Genomic DNA, 24,763 nt, shown 5'->3' with positions numbered 1-24,763 from the left:
AACCGTAGCTAATATAATAGACAACCTGAGAAAATGGCTACAAACGCCTTTAAAAATTCTGAAGTTCAACAAACAGGAAATGACATGTTCAGAGTCACAAAATATGAGTATAAGCAGAAAAGTTACTCCATAACTAAAAGTAAACACTGACAAAGCTATTTCATGTCCCTATTGAAGTATTAAAGCTATTTTCCATGGGACGCCTGGGTGGCTCAGTGGTTGAGTGGCTGCCTTTGGCTCAGGATGTGATCCCAGTCCCACATTGGAATCCCGGTGAGGAGCCTGCTTTTCTCTCTATGTCTCTGCCTCTCTCTGTGTCTCTCATGAATAGATAAATAAAATCTTTAAAATAAATAAATAAAGCTACACTCCATGACTTTGGCAAACTGATGATTCAGAAATTGTCTTTAAGCATATTGGGTCTTGCTGATTTTATATAAATTGCCCATTCAATGAATTGCATTTTCTTTTTTTTTTTTTTTTAAGATTTTATTTATTCATTCATGAGAGACAGAGAGAGAGAGAGGCAGAGACACAGGCAGAGGGAGAAGCAGGCTCCATCCAGGGAGCCTGATGCGGGACTCAGTCCCAGGTCTCCAGGACCAGGCCCTGGGCCGAAGGCAGGTGCTAAACCGCTGAGCCAGCCAGGCTGCCCTGAATTGCATTTTCTTAAACTGAATTTTAGCCATTTGCGTGCCTCTTCCTCCCATATCACAATACTTCGTTCACTGAAGTGTAACAACAGTAAGAACAACCAAAAAACATTTACTGAATTTTTACTTTTTGCCACCTCTAACCACTGCCCAAGCACATATAAAAAAAATTAGAAAAAAAAAATTAGAGTCCCACAGGCCAACATCCGGCACAAAATCTAATCATCAACATCAATTATCAGCATCATTTGAAGATCTGTAGGTGGGACAAACACACCCTCCTTCCTGCCAGAGCTTCAACACACCCTACTTCATTATCTCCGCCCCCTTCATTCATTTGTTAATTTGATGGCCCAGGGACATGAGTGTTTGCAACCCCTGAATGTAGGATGTCAAACTTTGAGGTCAAGATGGTCATTTTGTATTAAATTGTATTAAAAGATTAAGTTATGTTGCCTCAATGAAATCTTTATCTATTTGCCTGTCATCCGAGAACTACACTGTCCCCGCCTGGACTGCAATTGTCTTGTTCACAGTCTTATCTAGCACTGTGCTTGACGCCAAACAGGTCCTCAGGAATATTTACTGACTATTTGAATGAATGATGTAACCTCTCCTCCATCCCCATGATACTACTTTATCTATCTTTTGACTTCCCTGCCTCCCCTGCTTCCAAGTCAATGTGCTTCCATCCAATACACACCATTTTCACTCCACTGACTCTTAAAAAAGAAATCTTCGCTGACCCACCTTGCCTAAAGGATCAAAACTCCTCAGTTTGACACCGAATGCCATTCATGATCAGGACCCTGCCTTCCTTTCCAGTCTTCCTTCCTTCCCTCAATTTCACATTGTTCCTTCTTCAACAACAAATTGCTTCTAATTCTCAGGACACTCCATGCTCTATCCAGATTCCTTTCCCAATCTGATCCTAGAGAGTATGGGGGGTTTTTCCTTATCAGCCAGTGGCCACGTGGCTCACCAGCACCCCCCTAGGGGTGCTGTTATCTCTGTACCTCATGATACTGCAGTATTTGCGTATCTGTGTAGGGAGGAGAGGTAAAAAATAAAAAAATAAAAAAATATTCCCCAAATAGATAACCAGTCATCCTAATTTACTGAATAGTTCATTTTTTCCTCCTTAATTTGAAATGTTACCTTTCACATAATGTAAATGGTTTGGTACATGTCAAATCTATCTCTGAAGTATCATTTTCCATTGATTTATTTGATTTGGGTTTCAAATACCATATGTTTTAGATTATTATAGTTCCTTATAGTGTGTCTCAATACCTGGTAGGCCAATCTTACAGGGAAAAAAATAGTATCTTATTTGGATTTTATTTTGCACATCCCAGTTGCCACTAAGGTCAAGGATCTTTTCATGTTTCTTGGCCATTCAAGTTTTCTCTTTTAAGAATGTCTGATTCAGAGACGACTGGGTGGATCAGCTGTTGAGCAACTGCCTTTGGCTCAGGGCATGATCCCAGGGAGCTGGGATCAAGTCCCAAACTGGGCTCCCTGCAGGGAGCCTGTTTCTCCCTCTGCCTGTGTCTCTGCCTCTCTATGTCCCTCATGAATAAATAAATAAAATCTTAAAAAAAAAAAAAAAAAAAAAAAGAATGATTCAATGCCTTTTACTCTTTTGTTGATGATATATATTGAAGCATTCCTTCTTAAAAGTCTTTGAATCTTATGCTACTGTTCATGAGAATGAAGTTCTTGATTTAGATACAGTTAAAATTTGTATCTTTGCCTTTATGGCTTTTAATTGTAATATTTTGCTAAGAAGTTTCTTTTCTCTCTCCAAAAGTTGTAAAACTCTTTTCCCATATTTTCTTCATTGTCTTCATATGTAGGTACTAATCTATCCAAAGGAAAGAGAGAAAGTGTAAAGGGTGAGATATTTCTTTGCCAACCCAGACAGGATGGCAACATAGAGCAAGTGGAGGATCAAAGTTTTAGCAACCTCTGTCACCTGTAAAGAGGGTGAGTTAGATAGAAAAGAGGAAACCCTTTTGGTTTCGTTTGTTTTTAAGTGTACATTTGCTAAGGGTTTCTTTATTTTATTTAAATTCAATTAATTAATATGTAATGTATTATTGGTTTCAGAGGTAGAGGTCAGTGATTCATCAGTCTTCTGTAACACCCAGTGCCCATTACCCAGTGCCTGTCACCCAGTTACCCCATGCTGCCATTCCCCTCCCCTCCAGCGACCCTCAGTTTGTTCCCTATGACTAAGAGTCTCTTTCTCTTATGGTTTGTTTCCCTCTCTGATTTCATCTTGTTTTATTTTTTCCTCTCTTCCCCTATGATCCTGTTTTGTTTCTTAAATTCCACACGAGTGAGTGTCTTTCTCTGATTGGCTTATTTCACTTAGCATAATATCCACTAGTTCCATCCCCGTTGTTGCATGTGGCAAGATTTCTTTTTCTTTCTTTCTCTCTTTTTGATGGCTGAGTAATGGTCCTTTGTATATATATCACACCACATTTTCTTTATCCATTCATTTGTGGATGGACATCTAGGATCTTTCCATACTTGGGCTATTGTGGACATTGCTGCTATCAACACTGGGGTGCAGTTGCCCCTTCAGATCACTACATTTATATCTTTAGGGAAGAGGAAACCTTGGAGAATTTCCCGCTGACATCTCCACTTGACTGTGGGCTCTTTATGGATTGACATGAACTACTCATATCTGAGTAAAGATCATCTGGTACCTTCATCTGGACTCCTTACATGTGCATGATGGTCTAATGTAAAATCCTTTGGTTATGGCTGTACCTCTCTTCCCAACCATAATCAGGGGTGTGAGGAAGGGAGGCACAGGGCACTAAGTAACTTGCTGGGCTCAGAGCATGGTGGTGGAAGATACGAAATCAAAACCTAGCAGGGCACCTGAGTGGCTCAGGAGTTGAGTGTCTGCCTTTGGCTCAGGTCATGATCCTGGGGTCCTGGGGTGGGGTCCTGCATCAGGCTCCCCGCAGGGAGCCTGCTTCTCCCTCTAAGTGTCTGCCTCTCTTTCTGTGTCTCTCATGAATAAATAAATCTTTATAAACAAAACAAAAAACCCAAAAACCTAGCTTCCCATAGTCCTTTGCCCCTAACCATGTTGCCTCTTCTACAATTTTATCCTTAGTTATTTCTCCTAAATCTACCTTGATGCATATTTAACACCAGAAGAAAAATACTAAAAAAAACAATAGTCTAAAATTAGGGAAGTTCTTAAAAACTTATGGTAAGGTAAAGGTTTGGTCAGTACTGTACTTTGTGGAGAACTGTAGGTCGAATTTGAAAAAGGTATTGCATACGGGTGCAAGTGGTAGTGATGTAGGAAATGGTTGGGGTCAGGAACCATAGCAAAGAAAGAATTCTTGAGACATGTTTTGTGCAAAATGCAGTTTTATTAAAGAACAGGGACAGGACCCATGGGCAGAACGAGCTGCACTGGAGTCCTGAGTGGCCTATTATGTACTTTATAGGCCACTGGGAGGGGGTGGGGGACAGCATCAGCCTCCAAGGTATTTTGGAAAGAAAGTTTTCAGGACCCTGAGGGGGCTAGCTACTGTTAGGAAAAAGGTCATCTATTACTATTTAGTAAAATCCCTCATGAGACCCTTCAGATGTATATCAGTGGGTCAGATGCTTGGAGGATGGTCGTTAACCTATATCTTGGGGGGAAGAGATAAAAGAAGTTTCCAGAGGAATTTTTCTATGTTAAAGTAGACTCATAGGACCCTAGAAGTCAAGGCTAAGATAGCCTTTTGCTCTTAGCAAAGTATTAACATCGAGGCAGGAGGCAGCTGAGTTCCTAGAGGAATGTCACTCTGCCAGTTTTAAGGACTTGTCAACGGCTGTAAAGTAATACGGAAACTTAACAATTTTTCTTTTGTCTTTGTTTCCCACATCAGTAGAACATAGGAGGGAATGACCCAGGGAGGGCGAAGTTAAACCATGGTTTAATCTGGGAAGATTGGAAGAAATGTTACTCAATCAACAGAACTCTTGGTGGCTGAGTAGATAAGAAGGCAGCCAAAGAAGGGGAGTCTGGGTTCCTGGAAGAAGGAAATAGCTAACATAAACAGGGAAGCCTTTGTGAGGACTGCCTTAGAAGATAAAGTGGACCTGCCTTTTTTAAAAATTTTATTCATTTATTCACGAGAGGTAGAGGGAGAAGCAGGCTCCCCACAGGGAGCCAAGTGCGGAGACAGGATCCCTGATCCCCAGATCCCCCAGATGCGGACCTGGGATCACATCCTGAGCCCAAGGCAGGCGCTCAACCGCTGCCTGCCCCCCCACCCCCCACCCCGGCCCCTGGCGTCCCTAAAGTGGACCTGTCTTTGAAATGCGGTGTGACACCTTGTGAAGGTGAGCAGCAGGGCAGGGGAGGAAGGCTAAGGCTGGAGACAGTTCAGTCATCCAGATGGAAGCAAACTTGAATCTCAAAGGTACTAATTTTTTTAAAAGATTTATTTATTTATGATAGACACAGAGAGAGAGAGAGAGAGGCAGAGACACAGGAGGAGGGAGAAGCAGGCTCCATGCAGGAAGCCCAACGTGGGACTCAATCCCGGGACTCCAGGATCACACCCTGGGCCAAAGGCAGGCGCTAAACCACTGAGCCACCCAGGGTTCCCCTCAAAGGTACTATTAATACAGAGAGAAGACCCTAGGGAAAACCTGTATCTAGGGGACAGGAAGTAAAAGGAGAGCTGAAAAAGCAGAGGCTTTCAGAGAAGAGAACCAAGAAGGTGGTTCTTGATGGAAAGAAATTAGGACTAAGAAAAACTGTTTAGGATTGGTAACTCAAATATTAACAGGTGCTGTGGTTTATCTGGGAAATGGACTGTATCCTGGAATTCATTCTTTAAAACATAGCCCAACAGTCATGTAAGAAAACAAAACAAAACAAAACAAAACAAAACAAAACAAAACAAAAAAACGAGGAAACAGAACCTTCCCGTATCAACTGAAGAAGTTATGGAAATATTCCACACCTCATACAGCATGGGCCTGAAGAGTGCCGGAACATGGCTATCACTTGATTTCCAGTATTCAACTTATAGGACTTCAGACATTTCTCTGTCTGAAGACAAAAAGAAAAAAATCTACCGCGCAGGGTGGTTTTCAGAACTTAACGAGCTAATCCTTCTAAAACACAGTACTTAGAACAATGCCTCAAACATAGTAAGCACCCAATAAATACCACCTATTGTTTTTTACCCACATTTAAGGCCCAAGTAAAATAGTATTTTTCTCATGAAGTCTAACCAGAGCACACTTGGGTTTGATCTGCAGCACTTAGTATAGGGCCTGACACACCGCTCAGTAATTATAACCAAAACTCAGAAAGCACTATGGCCCAAGCACTTTTGTGAGTGCTGTTATTATAGGTATTAACTCTTTTAATCCAACCAAGAGCCCTGAGGTAGGAATGGCTATATCCCCATTTTACAGATGGAGAAGGCCCCATATCAAGAATAAATACCTAATCTTTTTTTAAAAAAGGATTTTATTTATTTATGCATGAGAGACACACACACAGAGGCAGAGACACAAGCAGAGGGAGAAGCAGGCCTGACGTTGGGACTATATCCCAGGACCCCAAGGTCACGCCCCGGAGCTGAAAGCAGACGCTCAGCCACTAAGCCACCCAGGCGTCCCCTTAAAACCTAATCTCACTGCAGTTTCATTCTCTCCTCCCCTCCCCCTTTATGACCTTTAACCCATAAAACTGGAATTTCTTGGTCCACACTGGGAGGTAATCCTCTGATAGACCCCTTACCCTTTATTGGGGTGACATTGCCTAAAGCAATAAATTCCTTTTTTTTTTTAATGCCCCCTCTCTGCCTTTATAAAAAACTCCTTTTCGGCAGCTCAGCAGAGGTCTTTTCTATTTGCCAGATGGGTGCCGCCCCACTCATGAACCTTTCAGTAAAGGCCAATGTGACCTTTCAAGCTACTCAGTCGAAGTTGTGTTGTTTAAGGGCGACAACGAGTCGCAGGGGGAGGACGGGAGGCCAGGTCGCCTACTGCACAGCCGCGCGCCCAAGGCCCGCGCAGTCGGGCTCCGCACACCTTCTCCGACCAAGAGGAGGAGCATCACTTCTCTCGGGGTCGCGGTCACCGGGGGCGGAAAGCAGCGTGTCTTCCCACATCTTTCCCAAAGGCCCGGGAAAAGCGAGACTCTCAGAGGGGGTCTCCCCAGGGCCCTCCCGCTGCCCGCGGAGCTCCCGAGCCCGCAGGTGCCTCCGGCTCGCGGGAGGGAGGAGCGCCCCGGGCCCCGCCCCCGCCCCGGGCCCCGCCCCCGTCCCCCGCCCCGCCCCCGAGCCCCGCGCAGAGCCGCAGCCTCGCGGTCCGGCGGGGGCGCCGCAGGGATGGCGCCGGCGGCCGGCGGCGAGGCGCACTTCCAGAGGGGCAGTCTGCCCTGGTTCACCGCCATCGCCCTGTCCTTCGGGTATTACACGGTGAGGGCAGCGGGGAGCCGCCCCGCGAGCACAGCGAGCGCTCCCTGGAGCGCGGGCCCCGCGCCGGTCGGCCCCGAGCGGCTGCGCAGGCGCAGTCGGGCTCCGCGCGCTGGGAGGACGCGCAGGCGCACTGGCCCGCCTCTGCCCACGGCCCCGAGGAACCAGTTAGCCAGGCTTTCCCGGGATGGGGATGGGGATGGGGCGGGGGCGGCTCCCCACCCCGAGACTCCGCGTGTAGCTCTTTCAAGATGGTGGTGACGAAGTCCGAGGCCGGCAGGGCCGCTTCCGCCTACTTCCGTCCGGCCAGACGTTTGCCCGCCTTGGTCACCGTCCTGGCACTGGGCTACATGGCGGTGAGGCGCGCGGCGGGGCGGCGCGTGTCTTTTGGCCCGCCGGGCCCCCGTAGGCCGAGAGGCTGGTGGTGCGCCTGCGCGGCCGGCGGTTGCCTAGGTTACTAGCACGCGCGGGAGGTCGGTGGGCCCCCCGGGCCGGGGTCCGCTCGGGCCGCCTCGCCTCTGCGGCCCCGCCCCGCCGCGGCCCCCGCGGCCCCCGCGCCCCGGCCGAGAGCGAGCAGAGTTCGCCGGGGAGGAAGGCAGGCCGCCGGGCCGCCGGGCCGCCGGGCCTCCGAGACGGGATGCTAGGGGCCGGCAGTTGGGGGTTGCTCGGAAAACGGGGTGAGGCCTGAGGAGGGACACAGGGGTCATGAATGTGACGGCGGGGCTGTGGCCTGAGGAAGGGGGAGGGGCCGCCCCGACTGACACCGTCTGTCTGTCCTTTAAAGGATCAGCCCGGGTGGCCCAGGGCGTGACCCCGGGGTCGCGGGATCGAGCCCCACCTCGGGGTCCCTGCAGGGAGCCTGGGTCTCTGCCTCTCTCGTGGATAAATAAATAAAATCTTTAAAAATAATACTAATAATTTAAAAAGGGATGATAGGAAAGACGCCCGGAGGCGTAGGCCGGGGACTAAGTTGATGTAATGGAGAAGAGAGGCAGGAGGTCCCGGACCCCAGGACCCCGGGAGCCTGGGATGGGTCGTCGGGTCCCGTCTCCCGGGCTCGGGTTCCCTCCTCCGTAAAATTCGGTGTCGAACTGGAAAATTGTGGGAGGTGCGTTTCTGTCCTATGATTCTGGCTTCCTGACTAGTCAGAAAGTAAGAGGGAGGAGAGCTGTGGGGCCTTAGAATCTGGCAGGTGCTGCCCCTTCCATTCCCTCGGGGTTTGGGGGGGGGTGGGAGGAGGCAGGGATGTTTTGGGCTTTATTTATGTTTCAGATGCCAATGGCTGAGATCTGCACGGGGCAATGAGTTTGGATCTGTGGACCCTGAATGCTCAGAAAAAACCTAAGCTGGCAGAGATTATGACATAGGGAGGAAGGGAAGGTTGGTCAGATAACAAAAGCCTAATACAGTTGGGTAGTTGCTGTTAGGGCCTCTTGTACTGGTTTTCCAGCTCTGGGAAGTGGATCGTTCCTGGTTTTTAGATGTGGGAAGAGTGAAAGGAGAAAAAGGGATTCTAAATTAAATGGGGGTTTGGCTCAAGCCATGGCTTCTGCTGTAAAGAAGCTAGCCAGGGCATAGAAACTTAAAATTTATGAACAACCTGTATGAAATAATGTTTAAAGTATTTTATTTATTCATGACAGACACACACACAGAGAGAGAGGCCTAGACATAGCAGAGGGAGAAGCAGGCTCCATGTAGGGAGCCCGATGCAGAACTCGATCCCAGGACCCCAGGATCACGCGCTGGAATGAAGGCAGATGCTCAACCACTGTGCCACCCAGGGATTCCCTGAAATAATGTTTTTGGTGGAATTCAATAAGAGTAAAAGTCAGTCAGCCTGGGCCCTGAGTCTGATAACCACGGAGCTTCCTCTGCATTAATCTCGCGGTGGCGTAGCTTTTAGAAAACAAAAGTGGAGAATGGAAGCCCAGAGATCCTTTGGTCTCTGGTCTTTCTCGTAGAATCAGAATTGTTTCACAGTCTCAAAAATAAGCATTTGCTAATTTAAGTGACCTACTAGGTATCACGTGCCTCTGGTTCTCTTGCAGTGGGTTGTCTTCTGGCCTCAGAGTGTCCCTTATCAGAGCCTCGGACCCTTGGGCCTCTTCACTCAGTACTTGGTGGACCATCATCACACCCTCTTGCACAGCGGGTAAGGAGGGCTCCAGAAATGGGATGTGGACCCTACAGCACCAGTCCTACTGTCTATCTGGAAGGCCTGCACTTGCCTTTAGATATCTTAAGAGTGTTGCTGGTTCACATTAAGGCACCTTTTTGAGGTTTCTGTGTTAGATTCCATCAGCAGATAACCATCACCCTAAGCTAGGCTGACTTTTGTTTCAGGTATTGGCTTGCCTGGCTGATTCACGTGGGAGAGTCCTTGTACGCCATGTTTTTGTGCAAGTAAGTGTTTTTTTTTTTTTTTTTTTTAAGATTTTATTTGAGTGAGAGAGACCACAAGCAGGGGGAGGGGCAGAGGGAGTGGGAGAAGCAGGGAGCCCCATGTGGGGCCCCACCCCAGGACCCTGAGATCATGACCTGAGCCCAAGGCAGATGTTTAACCAGCTGAGCCACCCAAGCGTCCCACAAGTAAGTGTTTTTATTTTTATTTTATTTTTTAATATTTTATTTATTTATTCATGAGCAACAGAGAGAGAGAGAGGCAGAGACACAGGCTGAGGGAGAAGCAGGCTCCATGCAGGGAGCCTGACGTCGGATTGGATCCTGGGTCTTCAGGATCATGCCCTGGGCCAACTGAGCCACCCGGGCTCCCCCCCCCTTTTTTTTTTTTAATATTTTAAGTCTTTTTAATAGGTCTTTATCGCTTTTCTCTTGGTATCTAATACGAGTTGAGAGTAGCCACATTTAAATAATTCATGCATTTGTAGGCGGAGTAGAGTCGAATCTCCACACCTAATACTGAGCCCAGCGCCAGGGGAGTACTCAGTGACTATTTAATGAATGGATTCATTTCACTTGTGTTAGCTACTCAGTTATTTAGTACTTAATTTAGATGATTTTTCTCATTAAAGAAAATTCCCTGTTAGCTCCACCTATAGCAAAGATTTGGAGGTTGCCTTCTAGTTTGACAAAGAGCCAGTTTATTGACGGAGCCTAATGATTCTCAACCCTAGTTTCACAACTGAATCGCCTGAGGAGCTTTTTTGAAATATACACGTGTGGTTTCCAGATCCAGAAATCTCGGTTTAATGGGCCTTGCCTCAGCAATTGGAATCTATTATTTTTTTTTTAAGCTCCATAGATGACTCTGGGATGCATTGCAAGCTGGAAAAGCCTCTCAGCTCCACCCAGCAGAGCAGCTGTACGTTAATACTATGTGAGGGTCCTAGGAAAGATTCTCTCGACATTAGTGCTTCATGTAACCATGTACAGACAGTAAAGTGTGATGAAGAGGTGGTTACAGTAATGCCAGATTACTTTACAGTTAATTTTCTCTGGTCAAGATGAACTATCACCCCTATTACTATTGTATTACTTATAAAAGTGAGAAATAAGATACTTTATAACAACCATGTTGTAATAATAATAATATTTACTGAGTGCACACTATGCCAGACACTTGCTAAGTGCTTTAAAGAGATAATGTTATTCTACTGGTTTATGAAACAGACTGGATTTTCCAGGAGAGGAGCAGAAAGCAGCTTTGTTCTTTCTCACCCCGTGGATTGTTGCTTCTCTCCCACCCTAGCCCTGGATGAAATCTGAAGCACTTCCCAGTCACTATCTGATACTCGCCAGCCTAAGTCCAGGCTATTTATTAAAAGCATAAACTGGAACCTAAGTCAGAATGTCTCTTGTCATCCAGCTGGGGCCCAGGAGCCAATAGAAGAGAGTGTAGTTGGTGCCTTCTCTCTGAGGCACCTCTTTTTCCTGTTCACTAGCAACAGTTGCTTGTGGTCCATTGGGTGGGAACAGTGAGGGGAAACGGCACGCTTCTGCCTTGTGTCAGGCAGCTGCGAGCTATGGATGTTGCATACCTGGTGTTGGTTCTTTTGCTCCAGGGGGGCCCGGGTGGATTTTGAAAAACCAGCCATCTTTAGGGATGGCCCTCCTGTAGTTGCCTCTGTGGTTCCTTCAGATGCCGCCTCCAGCCTGCCACATGCAGATTCCCCTCAGGATCTGTGGTTGGGGAGAGTTGTTCCTTTACTGACATCTCTTCTGCCCTTCAGTTAGGGCCTCTGGGGCAGGGTCCCTTTGAAGCCCACCTGTGTCTCTGGCCTCCCAGCAGATCTGAACAGCTCAGAGTAACACCTGCCTTCCCCCTCCAACAGGATAAACCCATGAGTGCATGCAGTTCCCACTGCAGAATCCGATACTAATCTCTTCCCCTGAATTCCAGGGGACTCAGGGCAAGCTCTCCAAGTAGTTGAAGCTGTTCTTGGAGCTTGACTTAGAATAGGAAGTGCTCCAGCGCTCTTTGCAGTGGTCCCTTCAGCCTCGCAGCAGAATTTTAGCTTGGAGGAGTGTGGTCTAACCTCTCGGACACCAGTACTTGACACCCATTCTGTTAGTGGCATTTGGAGCCTCTAAAGAAAACCAAAAGACTCAAATTTAACATTTTGCTGTCCAGGTCTTTGAAGGGTAGAGGGAGAACAGGCCTAGAGAGCTTAGGTGACTGTTACTGTGCTCTTGAGATCATTTCTATAAGGATCGCGTGTTGCAGTAAATCGCTTGTCACTGTACACCAGAATAAATGCTCCCTTTGAATTATGAATGAACAAATAAATTTAAGTGAATCCAGCAATAAAAAGGAATTGGTGAATTCCTTTTAACCAGAGAGAAGATCGGACTATATGTTTGACTTTATAGCCACCATAGTATATGTACATATATACTATAACTTTCTCTATTGTCACATATGCCTGTTTTTCCATGTCTGTACCTATGAATTTACCTCATTCATTTTCTTAGTGCACAGTATTCTATTAAATGGATGTGTCTTAGTGTAGCTCACAAATACCCCCCCGCTTTGGTAGACTTCTAAGTCTTTCATTTTTTATTAAGTAATACTGCATGAACATGAATTCTCCTGGCCCTTGTGTTGTTGCTGATTAAAGGGAAAGCTTGTAACATTTTGCATGAGGTTTCTTCTAGAGTTGTGTAGACCTCCTCTATCAGAGTAAGGAAGTTCCATCCTATTTCTTAGTTCCAGAACTTACATTCAGAATGGATGTTTTAATTTTTCTCCTTTAATCTGCTAGTGTGGGAAATTATTTCTACATATATTATTTTAAAATTTTGTTTTAAATTAGAAGTTATCCACATGAGACTTATTTATATACAGATGAGACTAGCAAGCCATTCACTTCAGTTGAGATATTTTCTTTTGAGCTTTGTTTTAGGCAGTTTAGTTTGGATGACTGCAGTGAGATGTTTATTATCATTAGGTGCCAGACTGTTTACTAAGCACTTTGTGTGTGTTATTTTATAAATCATCAAAACTTGCTAAGATAAATACTGATATTTCTTTCTTTCTTTCTTTCTTTCTTTCTTTCTTTCTTTCTTTCTTTCTTTCTTTCTTTCTTTCTTTCTTTCTTTCTTTTTCTATTCATTCATGAGAGATACACAGAGGGGGGGTGGGGCAGAGGGAGAAGCAGGCTCCATGCAGGGAGCCCAACGTGAGACTCGATACCAGGTCCCCAGGATCAGGCCCTGGGCTGAAGGCGGCGCTAAACCGTTGAGCCACCCAGGCTGCCCCTTTTTTAAGATTTTTATTTATTTGAGAGAGAGCACGAGGGGGCAGGGAAGGGGGGAGAGGGAGAAGGACTCTGGGATTATGACTTGAGCCAAAGGCAGACATTTAACCAAGTGAGCCACCAGTTGGTGGCTGATATTCCTGTTTTTCAGAGGAGGAAACAGATACTGAGAGAGAATGAGTGTGACTTGCCCAGCATCACAGCTAGTAGTTGGCCTAGCTAGGATTTTCATTTGCTCTGCCTTCAACAAAACACTTCCTCTAAAGCCATTCCAGTGCTTTTTTTATCCCTGTCTGCTCTTCAAAGTCTCATGAGAAATCGGTTTATAATACCATGCCCTTGGCAGTAGCCACACCACATCCGAGGGAAGAGTGTGCCATCCTAAATGCACAAGAAAAATAAAAATAAATGAGCTAACCATGTGAGTTAAGAAGTTGGAGGAAAATGGCAAAATAAACCTAATGCAAATAAATAGAAGGAATACATTTTTTAAAAAATGGAAGACAGTAACTCTTATGAAACCATAACGTTAAAATTCTGCTGGTTAAGTTTTTTTCTTTTTTCCTTTTTTCTTTTTTTTAGGTCTAAAGGCATCACGAATGGTCGGGCTCAACTACTCTGGTTCCTACAAACTTTCCTCTTTGGAATAGCATCTCTCTCCATCTTGATTGCTTACAGACCAAAACGCCAAAAACAAACTTAAAGAAGATATCTAAAAGCTTTCTCTATACTTTGACATTCAGCTTCACCGTTTTGGGGGTGGGAGGGATGCTGGGGGTGCTGGAGTTTACTTGATCTTTCTACTTTCCAGAAATTTAAGACCCTCTGGTTATTCATCATTCTTTCATACGCTCTGGTTGAGCTTGGCTAGAGAAGCGAAAAGGATTTCAGCTTTCCAATTCTGCAGACTCACTTTTGTGGCAGAGGGCCCCCAGCTCCCTTCTTGGGGTCTTTGGCAGTGTTGATGCTCTTTGTGTCATCTGGTTTAAGCTGTGTGCTAAAATTGCTTGTTGGTATGACTTTGCTCCCACCTTCTGACTTAAGACACCATACCTTGACCACCCCACCTTAGCTCTCCTTTCCCCAGATTTCGTGTACCTTTCTGAACCAGGACAGAGTAACATTTCTACAACACATCCATTCCACATACACTGGGCACCTGTGAAGCAGGATCTTATCTTCCCAAACTCCCATTTTTCACACACCAAGAAAGATAAGGTTAAGATAAGCAAGTGCCAGGAATGGGCCAGGCCGAGCAGTAACATAGAGGCACAGAGGACAGGCTGAGGACCAGGAGGAAAGGATGGGGCAATGCCTTCCCTTAATCCAGCCAGGAGCGATCCTTCCCTCCACGTAGCCCCTTGGACACAGCACTCAGTGGTGTGCAGGGGTCTGATGGCCGCTGCTAGATGGCTCCTTCTGGTCGGGAGCACATTTTAGCTTGATTTCTTTTCTCAGGACCTGTCCCATTGCCTTGTACACAGGTGTTCTATCAGTATTTTCTGGTCCTCTGAATGAAAACTTTCCACTAGTTCAGTATCATTCCAGTTGTTACAGGAAAACTGCAGAACCCACTCAGTGTATTCTCTTCTCAAAGGAGCACAGGCCTGCCCTTGACTGGTGGTACCACCACTCTGTGGGTCCCCCGGTAGGGAACTGGTGTCTTTTTCATACTTGCCTATTCTTAGTCACTTTCTTTTTCTTTTTTTTTTTTTTAAGATTTTATTTGAGAGAGAGAGGCAGAGGGAGAAGCAGGCTCCATGCAGGGAGCCTGATATGGGACTCGATCCTTGGTCTCCAGGCTCATGCCCTGGGCTGAAGCCTGCACCAAACCGCTGAGCCACCCGGGCTGCCCCTCTTAGTCACTTTCTACAGATTGTAATGTCTCCCTCTAGCTCCAGCTTACTCACAGACATTCCTGAGCTAGAGATTCTAACTGGGAGCTACTTACTACCTCTCCTACTCACCTGACTAGACCTTTTTACTACTAGTGACTGGCAAAATGACTCTGTCACCTAAGGGCCATAAGGGTTCCTTTTCTGGAGGACCACCTGCCTGCCACCTTCTCTAGGCACTAGACCTTATTTCCCATCTGTGATGTGGTAGGGCATGTTCTCTGCCTTAAGCAAACATTTATGAGAGACAGTCCCCTCCCCCCAAAAAGAGACCTCAAGTAAAACTACAAGCCTGAAAGGTTATGGATTATGGGTTGTTTCTGGTGGAGATCACTTTCTACAACTAAATCTCCATTTTTCCTGTTTCCTCTTGTGTTGAAGGGGTTGCCTTTTGGTAAAGAAAAAGATTTTTAATCGTAGAGTTAAATATCATGGAAATCCCAGACAGATTTTTTTAAAAGCATGGTCCTCTGGAAAGAGAAATAGTAATGACGGTAATGTTAACGGTGACAGCAACAATATGGCAGATTATTGAATGAAATGAATTAACTCGAATAAATGCTGTGAATTGTCTCCAAATGCTTTTTTTTGTATGTCAGTTTTGTTATATTGTCACGTATTTGATTCTACATTTTCCCAAGTAGTCTCTATTATGGAACTGTGTGTACAGTTCAATAATCAAGACTTTTTTTCATTGATAAAGTAGAGTGCCCTAGTTGGAGGGCATATGCTGTGCTCCTCTTTAGGTTTATAGAGCTGCCCAGAGCCCACTTAACTCCACGCACACTGAGTCATGGCTGGGCATGAGTATCTTCTTTCATTATAGGATTTGTCCTCCTTCTGTTTTCATCTACATTTTATTCAGCATCTGATAGAGTCTATGCAGCAAGTAAGAGGAGTATTTTTACTTTTTATTTTTTTATTTATTATTTTTTTTAATTTATTTTTACTTTTTAGATGCCAAAAGTATAAAATCTTGTCCTCATATGGGGTATTATAATGGCTTCCAGCAAAGAAGGATCTTAATGAGCAAATGGTGTGGCTCACTTTATAGACTCATAAAGTGCCTCCCACTGAGGAGAAGTAATCCACATCACATCAGTAGAGGCCAGATTCCAACTGGATGTTGTGTTTCTCCTGTCCTCCAAGGTCCAGGTGCATAGAAGTTAAGTCATTGAAGCAAAAAGTAAGCAAAAAAATGGAGACATTGTCTTCATGTTGAAGCTGTAATGGTGACATGGGAGAAACATCCTTGTTGAGTTTGGATAAGAAAAGGCCAGAGAGGGATCCCTGGGTGGCGCAGCGGTTTAGCGCCTGCCTTTGGCCCGGGGCGTGATCCTGGAGACCAAGGATCGAATCCCACGTCGGGCTCCCGGTGCATGGAGCCTGCTTCTCCCTCTGCCTATGTCTCTGCTTCTCTCTCTCTCTGTGTGACTATCATAAATAAATAAAAATTTATTAAAAAAAAAAAAAAAGAAAAGGCCAGAGGCATCTTCACGAAGCAACTGTGGAAGGCCGACAAACAACTATTTTCCTACCTCCTGCACATACCCAGAAGATGTCAAGAGCATGGGTAGTTGGGAAAGCAAAAAAGAGAGGACTAATGGAAAAACCCACAACTAATGACCTCAGCACCAGTGTACAGTTCTTCCTTGTAAACATCCTGCGTGTTCAGGACTGCACGCAGTCTACATCTAAACATGGTTTTCAAGCCATGGTTTTAAAACAAGTCCTGGGCTTAAGAGGTCATATTCCAGATGTGTAGAGATGGCTCTTGAGCAAAGCAACCTGCCGTCAGAGCCCTACCTGTTTACCCAGAGGGTCTGAAAGCACAAAAGAGAAGTTGGAGAACCTGCCACTGAGATTAGAGAATACAGGGCAGTCACATTTTTATCTTTGCCTGGGCCCTTCCTGGAACCTTGTTAAAGCTCTTAGTTTAGCATAAATATCATGTATCCTTCCCTTATTGGCACAGACAAAAAGATGTTAGTAGGGCAGCTGAGTAATTGTAAGCATCTGAGACACCTCTGCAAGGCTCCTTATCCACATCAAATTGGGAATTACGGTTCTCTCTTCATCAAGGTTCACAGTAAGGGACTGTAATCATTTCATGTGTCTCTTTATGAGGAAGAGATCTATCCTGATTCCATAGTGCATACTTGCAAATCCTACCCAAAATACCGTGCTTGTAATTTCTATAAACGTTTTAAGATGGCTCCTGAGCTTGTTTAATAGGATTGAGTATACCAATTGCCTCATTTTTGTTTGTAGTGAGTCATGAAGGTGGATTAGGGGAAATATCTTGAACACTCTAATATCCTTCAGAAAAATGTTCATGACACTGTCGGGGTGGGAGATTGCGCTGTGAATGGAGGTTTCGGTCCCGGGATTCATGAGGATCCAAGTTCCAATTAAGACAGAAGGAAAGTAGCAAGCTTGAAGCAGTTTATTATTTTTTTAAGATTTTATTTATTAGAGCTCATGAGTAAGGGGGAAGGGAAGAGACAGAAGCAGACTCCCCACTGAGCAGGGAGCTCAATGCAGGACTTGATCCCGGGGTCCTCGGATCATTGAGAGGAAGGCAGACACTTAACCAACTGAGCCACCCAGGTGCCCCTGAAGCAGGTTATTATAGCAGAAGTACACTCTCAAGGTGGGAGAGCAGGGAGGTCCCTCGAAGTGGGACCAGCCCCTGGGTTGTTTTGGGATTGGATATTAATGGGTCTCTGGGCTGGGAAGAGCTGTGAAGTCCCAGTGGGTTAGTCTCTGAAGGGGGCTGCTTCCAATCTTTCCGGGAAAGTCCTCCCACAGGTTGGATTTGTTCTGGAGTGATCAGGACAGCCTTTCTCCACGGGTGGGGCTGTACCCGCAATGTAAATACATTATAATGAGTCTAGGGGTTACCCTGGGGCAGGACCAGAGACAGGAGGAGAGCCCAGGTTCTGCACCCGTGGCTCTTGATCTGGGCCCAAGGTCTTAGAAGCCACATGGTCAGGATGCTGAGCTCTCCAGCTTATAATGTAGCATTTTTTTAATCTGTCACCATCCCTGCCTCCAGCTCTAGTCTCTATCATTTCCCTTCAAGGACTTGGGGCTCTGCTTTGGGCCTTCCTTCCACTGCTCAGATCTAGCTTCTACCTAACAAAAAAGAACTTTCACGTTTTCTTTGTACCAAGGTGTTGCATGAGATGTTTCTAGTAAAAAGAAATTAGTTGATAAAAATTCCCACTAAAATTGAAATCTTGACATTGCTATAAATGAGAGTAATGCATCTATAATATAGAGAAGCAACCCCTAAACCTCAGCCATGTAGGGACCATGCCCACAGCACTAGTCATGTCTACACTACACATAATTCACTTTAAAAAAATCTTCCTAGGCAAGAATAACTAGGAAATGCCTCACTTGGTTTGCTCATTATACTTTTTTCTCTATACACATGAGAATAATGTGCAATTATCACCTAAACCACCATGCAGATTAATGATACATTCAGCAAAGTAGTAACAGTTTACAAGTATTACACTACCCTTTGACCTGGCTCTAGCCACAGGATTTTAGGCGAGTTTGTCACCTTCTTGGACTTTAGTTTCATGTTGAGAAAAGAATAAAAATGATTTTACACTGTGGCTGGGATGAAAATAGGATGGTAAATTTAAATAACCTAGATAAAGTAACTTTTAAACTACAACATAATAATAGTTTTACTGGAAGGTTGCTAATTGTCAGTGATGCTTCTCAAGCTTAACCATGCAGATGGATCACGTGCAATCTCCTGCAGAAACGCAGGTTCGGTGTGTGGGGGTGGGGGCAGTAGGGTAAGTTAACGGGTCATGACATTAAATTGAAATAATTGCCTTTTTTTAAAAAAATTTATTTATGATAGTCACAGAGAGAGAGAGAGAGATGCAGAGACACAGGCAGAGGGAGAAGCAGTCAGTCTCCATGCAGGAAGCCCGACGCGGGACTCAATCCCAGGTCTCCAGGATCACACCCCGGGCTGCAGGTGGTGCCAAACCGCTGCGCCACCGGAGCTGCCCAATAATTGCCTTTTTAAGGGGAAATATACTGATAAGTTTAGGGAAATGGGATAAACATGAAATTGAGGAATTAGGAGCAAGTACCTGAAGAACAAAAATATGTAATAGGTTTTATATAATTTATATATACAATTTATATAATATACAATATATAAGTATATATATATATAATTGCTTTTATCTGAAAAATTATAAACCTTCAGAAAACTTACATGAAGAGTACACCTTCATCTTCAGGTTCACCAGTTATTAACATGTTGCCGTATTTCCTTCATCCCTCTTTCTCTCCCTCCATATAGAAGTGTTTCTCCCCGGGACAGCAGCTGCAGACAGCACTGCACTTCACTTCCAGTGTACTCTCCTAAGAACACAAGCATTGTGCTACATAATTATTACACCCAGGAAATTTACCATTATCTTCACAGTTCAGATGAAAATCTCCCCCACTGTGCTGATGATGTCACTCAGAGCCTTTGGGACAGCACCGGGTGGGAGAGTCCTGGATCCCATCCAGAACCACACATGGTATTGAGTCGTCAGGTTTCCTTAAGCTCTTTAATCTAGAGGGGTTCCTCTGCCGTTTATTTTTCTTTTGCCTTTAACAAGTGATTTACTTTTAAAAAAAGATTTTACTTATTTATTCATGAAAGACACAGAGAGAAGCAGAGACACAGGCAGAGGGAGAAGCAGGCTCCCTGCAGGGAGCCCGATGTGGGACTCGATCCCAGGTCTCCAGGATCATGCCCTGAGCCCAAGGCACCTGCCTTGCTCAACCTCTGAGCCACCCAGGCGTCCCTACCAACTGACATTTTGGCTGCGCCCACGCCAGCTACGTTGCAGAATGGCCCCCAATTTTTTCTGCCTTTTAGTGATCAAACTGAAGGCAAACCCACTGGGAGGAGCACAGCCGGGTCCTTTTCAGTACATCTCATTGAGAGACATGCGGTGATATTTGTCCCATTATCCATGATCCTAAATTTCATTACTTGGTTAAGTTGGCTTTTGTTTTTTTTTTTTTTTGTTTTTGTGTGTGTGTGTGTGTGTGTGTGTGTGTGTGTGTGTGTGTTAAAGTTATCTTCCCTCCCTTTGAATTAACATGAGCTGTGTGGGTGGTACATCAATACCAGGTGACCACATGTTGCCCAAGGTGGAAGGATGCATTGATGAGTCTTGCCTCAACCAGTTTTTACCATGGTGTTTATAAACTGGGGATGCCCCTACTGCTGTCATTTCTTCTGTATTTATTGGTCGGCATTCCACAAAGAAAAGATTCCCTTTCTCCCTGCTCCACCTACTTTCATTTATTTGTTTAATATTGGAAGTTTCACCATGAACTTGAGGATTCTTTTTAAGTTTTCATATTATAAGCCATTTCTATCATTATTTATTTCGATGTTCCAAGTTGGCCCTTCCAGATGGTTCCTGTGTCCTTTTGAAATGCCCTCATCCGTTTTTGAGTATTTTCAACAGTGATTTTCCTACCCTGGCCCTAGAGTCAGCCAAGCTGTTTGGCTTTCTAATTTAATGGAAGAAAGGTATTTAGAAACTAAGGTCTGGTCTGTCCCTTGCTGCCAAGGGTTTCTTCGCTATATCATTCAGAGGACAGACTTAAGAACATAGATTTTTTCTTTTTTTAAGTCAGGAATTGATACAGATACCTTGTCACAGCAATTCTGGCCCTCCTTGTGTCTCCTCTTCCCAACAGCAAGAGTCAGAGCCCTAGTTTGAACATCAGTTTGTTTTCTTAATCACTCAATCCTACAAGACACACAAAATAGTTTTGTAAGAGTTCAGCTCATCAACCAGTATTACTACAGACAACAAACTTTTTTTTTTTTTTTTTTGCACTCATTCGATCCCTTCACTATATAAGGACATCTATTATGGACTTATATTTATTGTCTCCTTGTGAATACGTTAATGAATTGGTTTGGCATTCAGTTAGGTTTCAGGTTCATTTGCTAATTGGTATTCAATTTCAGGGTTTTCTTTTTCCCTAATCTTGCTAATTTTATCTTATCTCCCTTAATACATAAGCCAACAATAAGGTTCAAAAGGCAAAACTATAAAAAGGTATATTTGCATTCTCCACCCCTACCCTCTCCCTACAGGTAACATTAGGAGGGAAAGTTAAACATGAAATCTCTTGCCAACCCAGAAAATCCTCTCCACACATGTAGAAAAGAAAGAAAACAGTTTTCTTACTGAATAAGCAGACTGCGATGTGCATGTACGAGTGAGATTGCCAAGACAAGGAAATCTCACCCTCCCAGGCCGCCAAGCAGATACACCCCATGCCACATGTGTTCTCAAGACAAACCATAACTAGTCCTTGCAAGAGGGTCCAACAGCACCTGTCCCGTCTTTTATCCATAGTTCTTCCCAAACTCATATGACAAAATCAATCTTATTTTTATTTACTCTTTGATCTACCCTTTATTTACTCTTTTTTTTTTAATTTATTTATGATAGTCACAGAGAGAGAGAGAGAGAGAGAGGCAGAGACATAGGCAGAGGGAGAAGCAGGCTCCATGCACCGGGAGCCTGATGTGGGATTCAATCCCAGGTCTCCAGGATCGCGCCCTGGACCAAAGGCAGGTGCCAAACCGCTGCGCCACCCAGGGATCCCCCCTTTATTTACTCTTTTATTTATTCTTACCCATAACAGATATCATTAATTTTGACTTATCCCTCCTGTGTGTAATTTTGCAAATGAAAGCAAATACATATTCTTATTTTGCTTTTTCCTTAGGTGTTAGTTCCTGTAATAGATGCCTACTATGGGGTAGATCTTCCAGACTGGGCCGAGGCTCATTCACAAAGCATCTGACATAGGATTTGGGGGGGGCCACCCCTGGGAAGGTGGTATATCAAGCTAATAACTCAACTTTTAAAAAAGATTTTATATATTTATCTGACAGAGAGCACAAGTCATAGGGGAGCATCAGAGGGAGAGGGAGAAGCAAGCCCCCGTCCAAGCAGGAAGCCTGATGTGGGGCTCAATCTCAGGACTCTGGGACCACGAACCACACCAAAGGCAAACTCCCAACCAACTGAGCCACCCAGGTGCCCCTAAGAACTAAATTTTGAAACACTTTCCGCCTTCTATCCCTCTAGAGCCTTCTAAAATCTCAATGAACTGGAGCTGCTTCCCTGATAGAACTTCAGAAAACTCGAGTTGAATTAATTTACCTTGCTACTGGGAAATGAAATCACCCCAAAAGACAAGATCTAATAAACAGAAAGCTCCGTAAGAGGGAATCTTTCAGGGGAACCTGGGTGGCTTAGTTAGCTAAGCATCTGACTCTTGGTTTCAGCTCAGGTCATGATCTCAGGGTCATGAGATTGAGCCCGTGTCAGGCTCTGTGCTGACCATGGAGCCTGCTTAAAATTCTCCCTCTGCCCCTCCACTGCTTGAGCTCTCTCAAAAAAGGAAAAGAGAGAGAGAGAGAGAACCTTGCAGGTACTTTACTTTCCAAAGTAAAAGCATAGCAACCATCTGAGAGAACTGATAAATAGTAAGTCACGATGCTGTGATCCTTTATTACTGTTGTTTCACTGAAGAGCGAAAGGCCTCATGGGGTAGTGGAGTAGGGTCCTTGGCTTTTGAGCGACAGCTCTGTTCACATTGTTACCCGGTACTTATTACCTATGTCACTGCGGGTGAGTTTCATTATCTCTTTGAGTGCCAGTGTCTTCTCCTTTCTTGTTTTATTTCCTTTTGTCATCATGTCCCTTCTGCCCCTACTCCCAGGCAGCAATTGCAATGTGCTGCTATGCATGCGTTCTTGCAAAATGTACACTGTTGTTTTGTGAGCAAGTATCTTTAATGTAAATGAATGGTATTGTGATATATTAGGACTTAAAGACCCGATCGTCAATTGCTACTAAACTTTGACTTCTCCAGAAGGACTCCAGGAAGTGTGAGTTTGCTAACTTAACCTGGTTTTCTTTTCTTTTCTTTTCTTTTTAAGATTTTATTTATTCATGAAAGACAGAGAGAGAGAGAGAGGCAGAGACATAGGCAGAGGGAGAAGCAGGCTCCTTGCAGGGAGCCTGACGTGGGACTCGATCCTGGGACTCCAGGATCATGCCCTGGGCCAAAGGCAGACGCTAAACCGCTGAGCCACCCATGGATTCCCACTTAACTTGATTTTCATTTAATTTCTGACAATTTGCCAACAAGAGCTGAGTTGCTCATATTCTGTGTTGCTCCCTTGGAGGGGGAATAAACCTGTCTCCAAGAGAGTGTGGGAGCCAGCTGGAATCTATCTGTCTGTAAACAAGACAGGTAACAATAGAAAAAGAAAGTCCAGGCTCGTATAGCTCAACTTGGATGCCTCCAAAAATCTGCCTTAATTTTGCTCGACTTCAACGGAATGACATTGAACTACACAGGCTATGTGCTGAAATCATGTTTATAGTCCACCTGTAATCAGAATGCTGGAAGGGACTGTAGACACCCCCCCCCTCATCTTACACTAGGGGAGACTGAGTCCCCATGAAGCAAGGTAACCATCAATGTCACCCAGCCAGTTTGATGGCAGACCTAGGTCCCTGAACCCATATTTCACCAAGCGGCCTGTCACCAGTGTTAGATCAAACATCCAAAGTATTGTTCTCAACAGCATGCCTCACCGGCCAAATATTTTACACATATTATCCAAGAATGGTGCATGAAGAGTGAGAATTATTTCCATCACTGTTAGCTGTGCGAAACCCCTACATCCTGTTCATGTTATGGGTGCCTGCCTTTGATACTGTCTCCATAGCAATGCACAAATATTGCAAACATTCTGCAGACCTAGGGGTTTTCTTGCCACTGGTTAAAGATGCGGCAATAATATGTTGCATATGTGTAGAGAATCGGGGTATTTATAGCATTTACGAAGCTTTAACATCTGCACTCTTGGCGAGTTTGCTGGGCTTATGTTCTGGGTATTACAGAATATTTCCTAGGAAACTGAAAATAAATATATTATGGAATTTTACTGTTTCTTGTGTCATTAGTGTTGTCCTAGTGTCCTGTCATGCCTGTTGCAAAACACACTGTTGGGCCACAGGCCCGAATTCCTTAAGTAATCCCAAGATATCCTTTGAAACTGCAGGAATATCACAGAATGGCTTCTATGTTGATAATAACAAGAGGAAACATTACTTGAACTCTCACTGTGAGCCAGGCATTATGCTTAGAGCCTTGCTTGCATTCTTTCCTTTAAACCTCAATAACCCTTAGGAAGTAGGGGCTGCTCCCATTTTCCCAATTAGAAGGCTGAGGCCTAATGATGGAGGCCTAGCCCTTTAAGAGTCAGAGAGAGCCAGAGAGCGGTAGAGCCAGGAATCAAGCCTGGATCCCTCTGAGTACAACGCCTATGATTGTAACATGCGTTCGCGGCCCATTGGTTCTGGATGACAGATGTAAACGCAGCATAAAATCGTTCCTTAGCGTTAATATATTCACAATGAAATACACTGCTCCATGAAATACCTGTTCAAAATGGGCTCCACCATCCAATTCCTTATATAGAAATGATTCCATCTATATACCAAGCAAAGGATCCACTTGAAATGTCTCTTTGAAATGACATCTAGTAGGAAAGACATTTCCATGTGAACATGAGTCTGAACAAGGACTGGCTAGGAGCCGGTGGAGAGAGAGCCCCAAGCAGGTAAGCTGTAACCACTCCATCCAGACCAGGTGGGGCAGGCAGGTGAATGGACACTGGCCTTTTAGGGCCTGTGAGCCAGAGACCAGGCATCTGTTTGTGTGGTTTTTTGGTTTTTTTTTTTAAGATTTTATTTATTTATTCATGAGAGACACAGAGAGAGAGGCAGAGACACAGGCAGAGGGAGAAGCAGGCCCCACGCAGGGAGCCCAACGCGGGACTCGATCCTGGGTCTCCAGGATCAGGCCCTGGGTGGAAGGCCGCGCTAAACTGCTGAGCCACCGGGGGCTGCCCTTAGTTTGTGTTTTGAGACCAGGCACCT

At 44.8% G+C, this 24,763-nt stretch overlaps 1 protein-coding gene and 1 long non-coding RNA gene across 6 annotated transcripts in view; one reads left to right on the top strand and one right to left on the bottom strand.

Annotated features, from left to right (window-relative positions):
• The first annotated feature begins 6,985 nt into the window (after window positions 1–6,985).
• Window positions 6,986–15,314, top strand: TMEM254 (transmembrane protein 254). The gene is made up of 4 exons (XM_077895189.1): window positions 6,986–7,123; window positions 9,172–9,275; window positions 9,467–9,526; window positions 13,423–15,314. The coding sequence occupies exons 1-4, from the start codon at window positions 7,034–7,036 to the stop codon at window positions 13,541–13,543; spliced, it is 375 nt and encodes a 124-aa protein (XP_077751315.1). The 5' UTR covers window positions 6,986–7,033; the 3' UTR covers window positions 13,544–15,314.
• LOC144312447 (uncharacterized) overlaps window positions 11,105–24,763 on the bottom strand; it is a 25,698-nt gene continuing 12,039 nt past the window's right edge. For 2 of the 5 annotated variants that reach the window (XR_013377927.1, XR_013377923.1), the window contains 3 exons: window positions 20,434–20,533; window positions 18,988–19,136; window positions 15,635–16,169 (listed from right to left, as the gene is read on the bottom strand). This is a non-coding gene — a long non-coding RNA (uncharacterized LOC144312447). Of the gene's footprint in view, window positions 11,671–15,634; window positions 16,170–18,605; window positions 18,860–18,987; window positions 19,137–20,433; window positions 20,534–24,763 lie in introns of those variants that run through there. The other 3 variants (XR_013377924.1, XR_013377925.1, XR_013377926.1) reach the window with 3 other exon arrangements.

Source organism: Canis aureus, chromosome 4, assembly GCF_053574225.1.
Source record: "Canis aureus isolate CA01 chromosome 4, VMU_Caureus_v.1.0, whole genome shotgun sequence".
Classification (NCBI taxonomy): Eukaryota; Metazoa; Chordata; class Mammalia; order Carnivora; family Canidae; genus Canis; species Canis aureus.
The sequence above is the reverse complement of the archived record's forward strand: the minus strand, read 5'-3'. Positions and strand labels throughout refer to the sequence as shown.

Excerpts from the sequence above, each read along its gene's own strand:
- TMEM254 (XM_077895189.1), top strand. The coding sequence starts at position 7,034 with ATGGCGCCGGCGGCCGGCGGCGAGGCGCACTTCCAGAGGGGCAGTCTG. Across the intron at positions 9,276-9,466 it reads CACACCCTCTTGCACAGCGG|GTATTGGCTTGCCTGGCTGA; the intron begins GTAAGGAGGGCT and ends CTTTTGTTTCAG. Across the intron at positions 9,527-13,422 it reads TACGCCATGTTTTTGTGCAA|GTCTAAAGGCATCACGAATG; the intron begins GTAAGTGTTTTT and ends TCTTTTTTTTAG.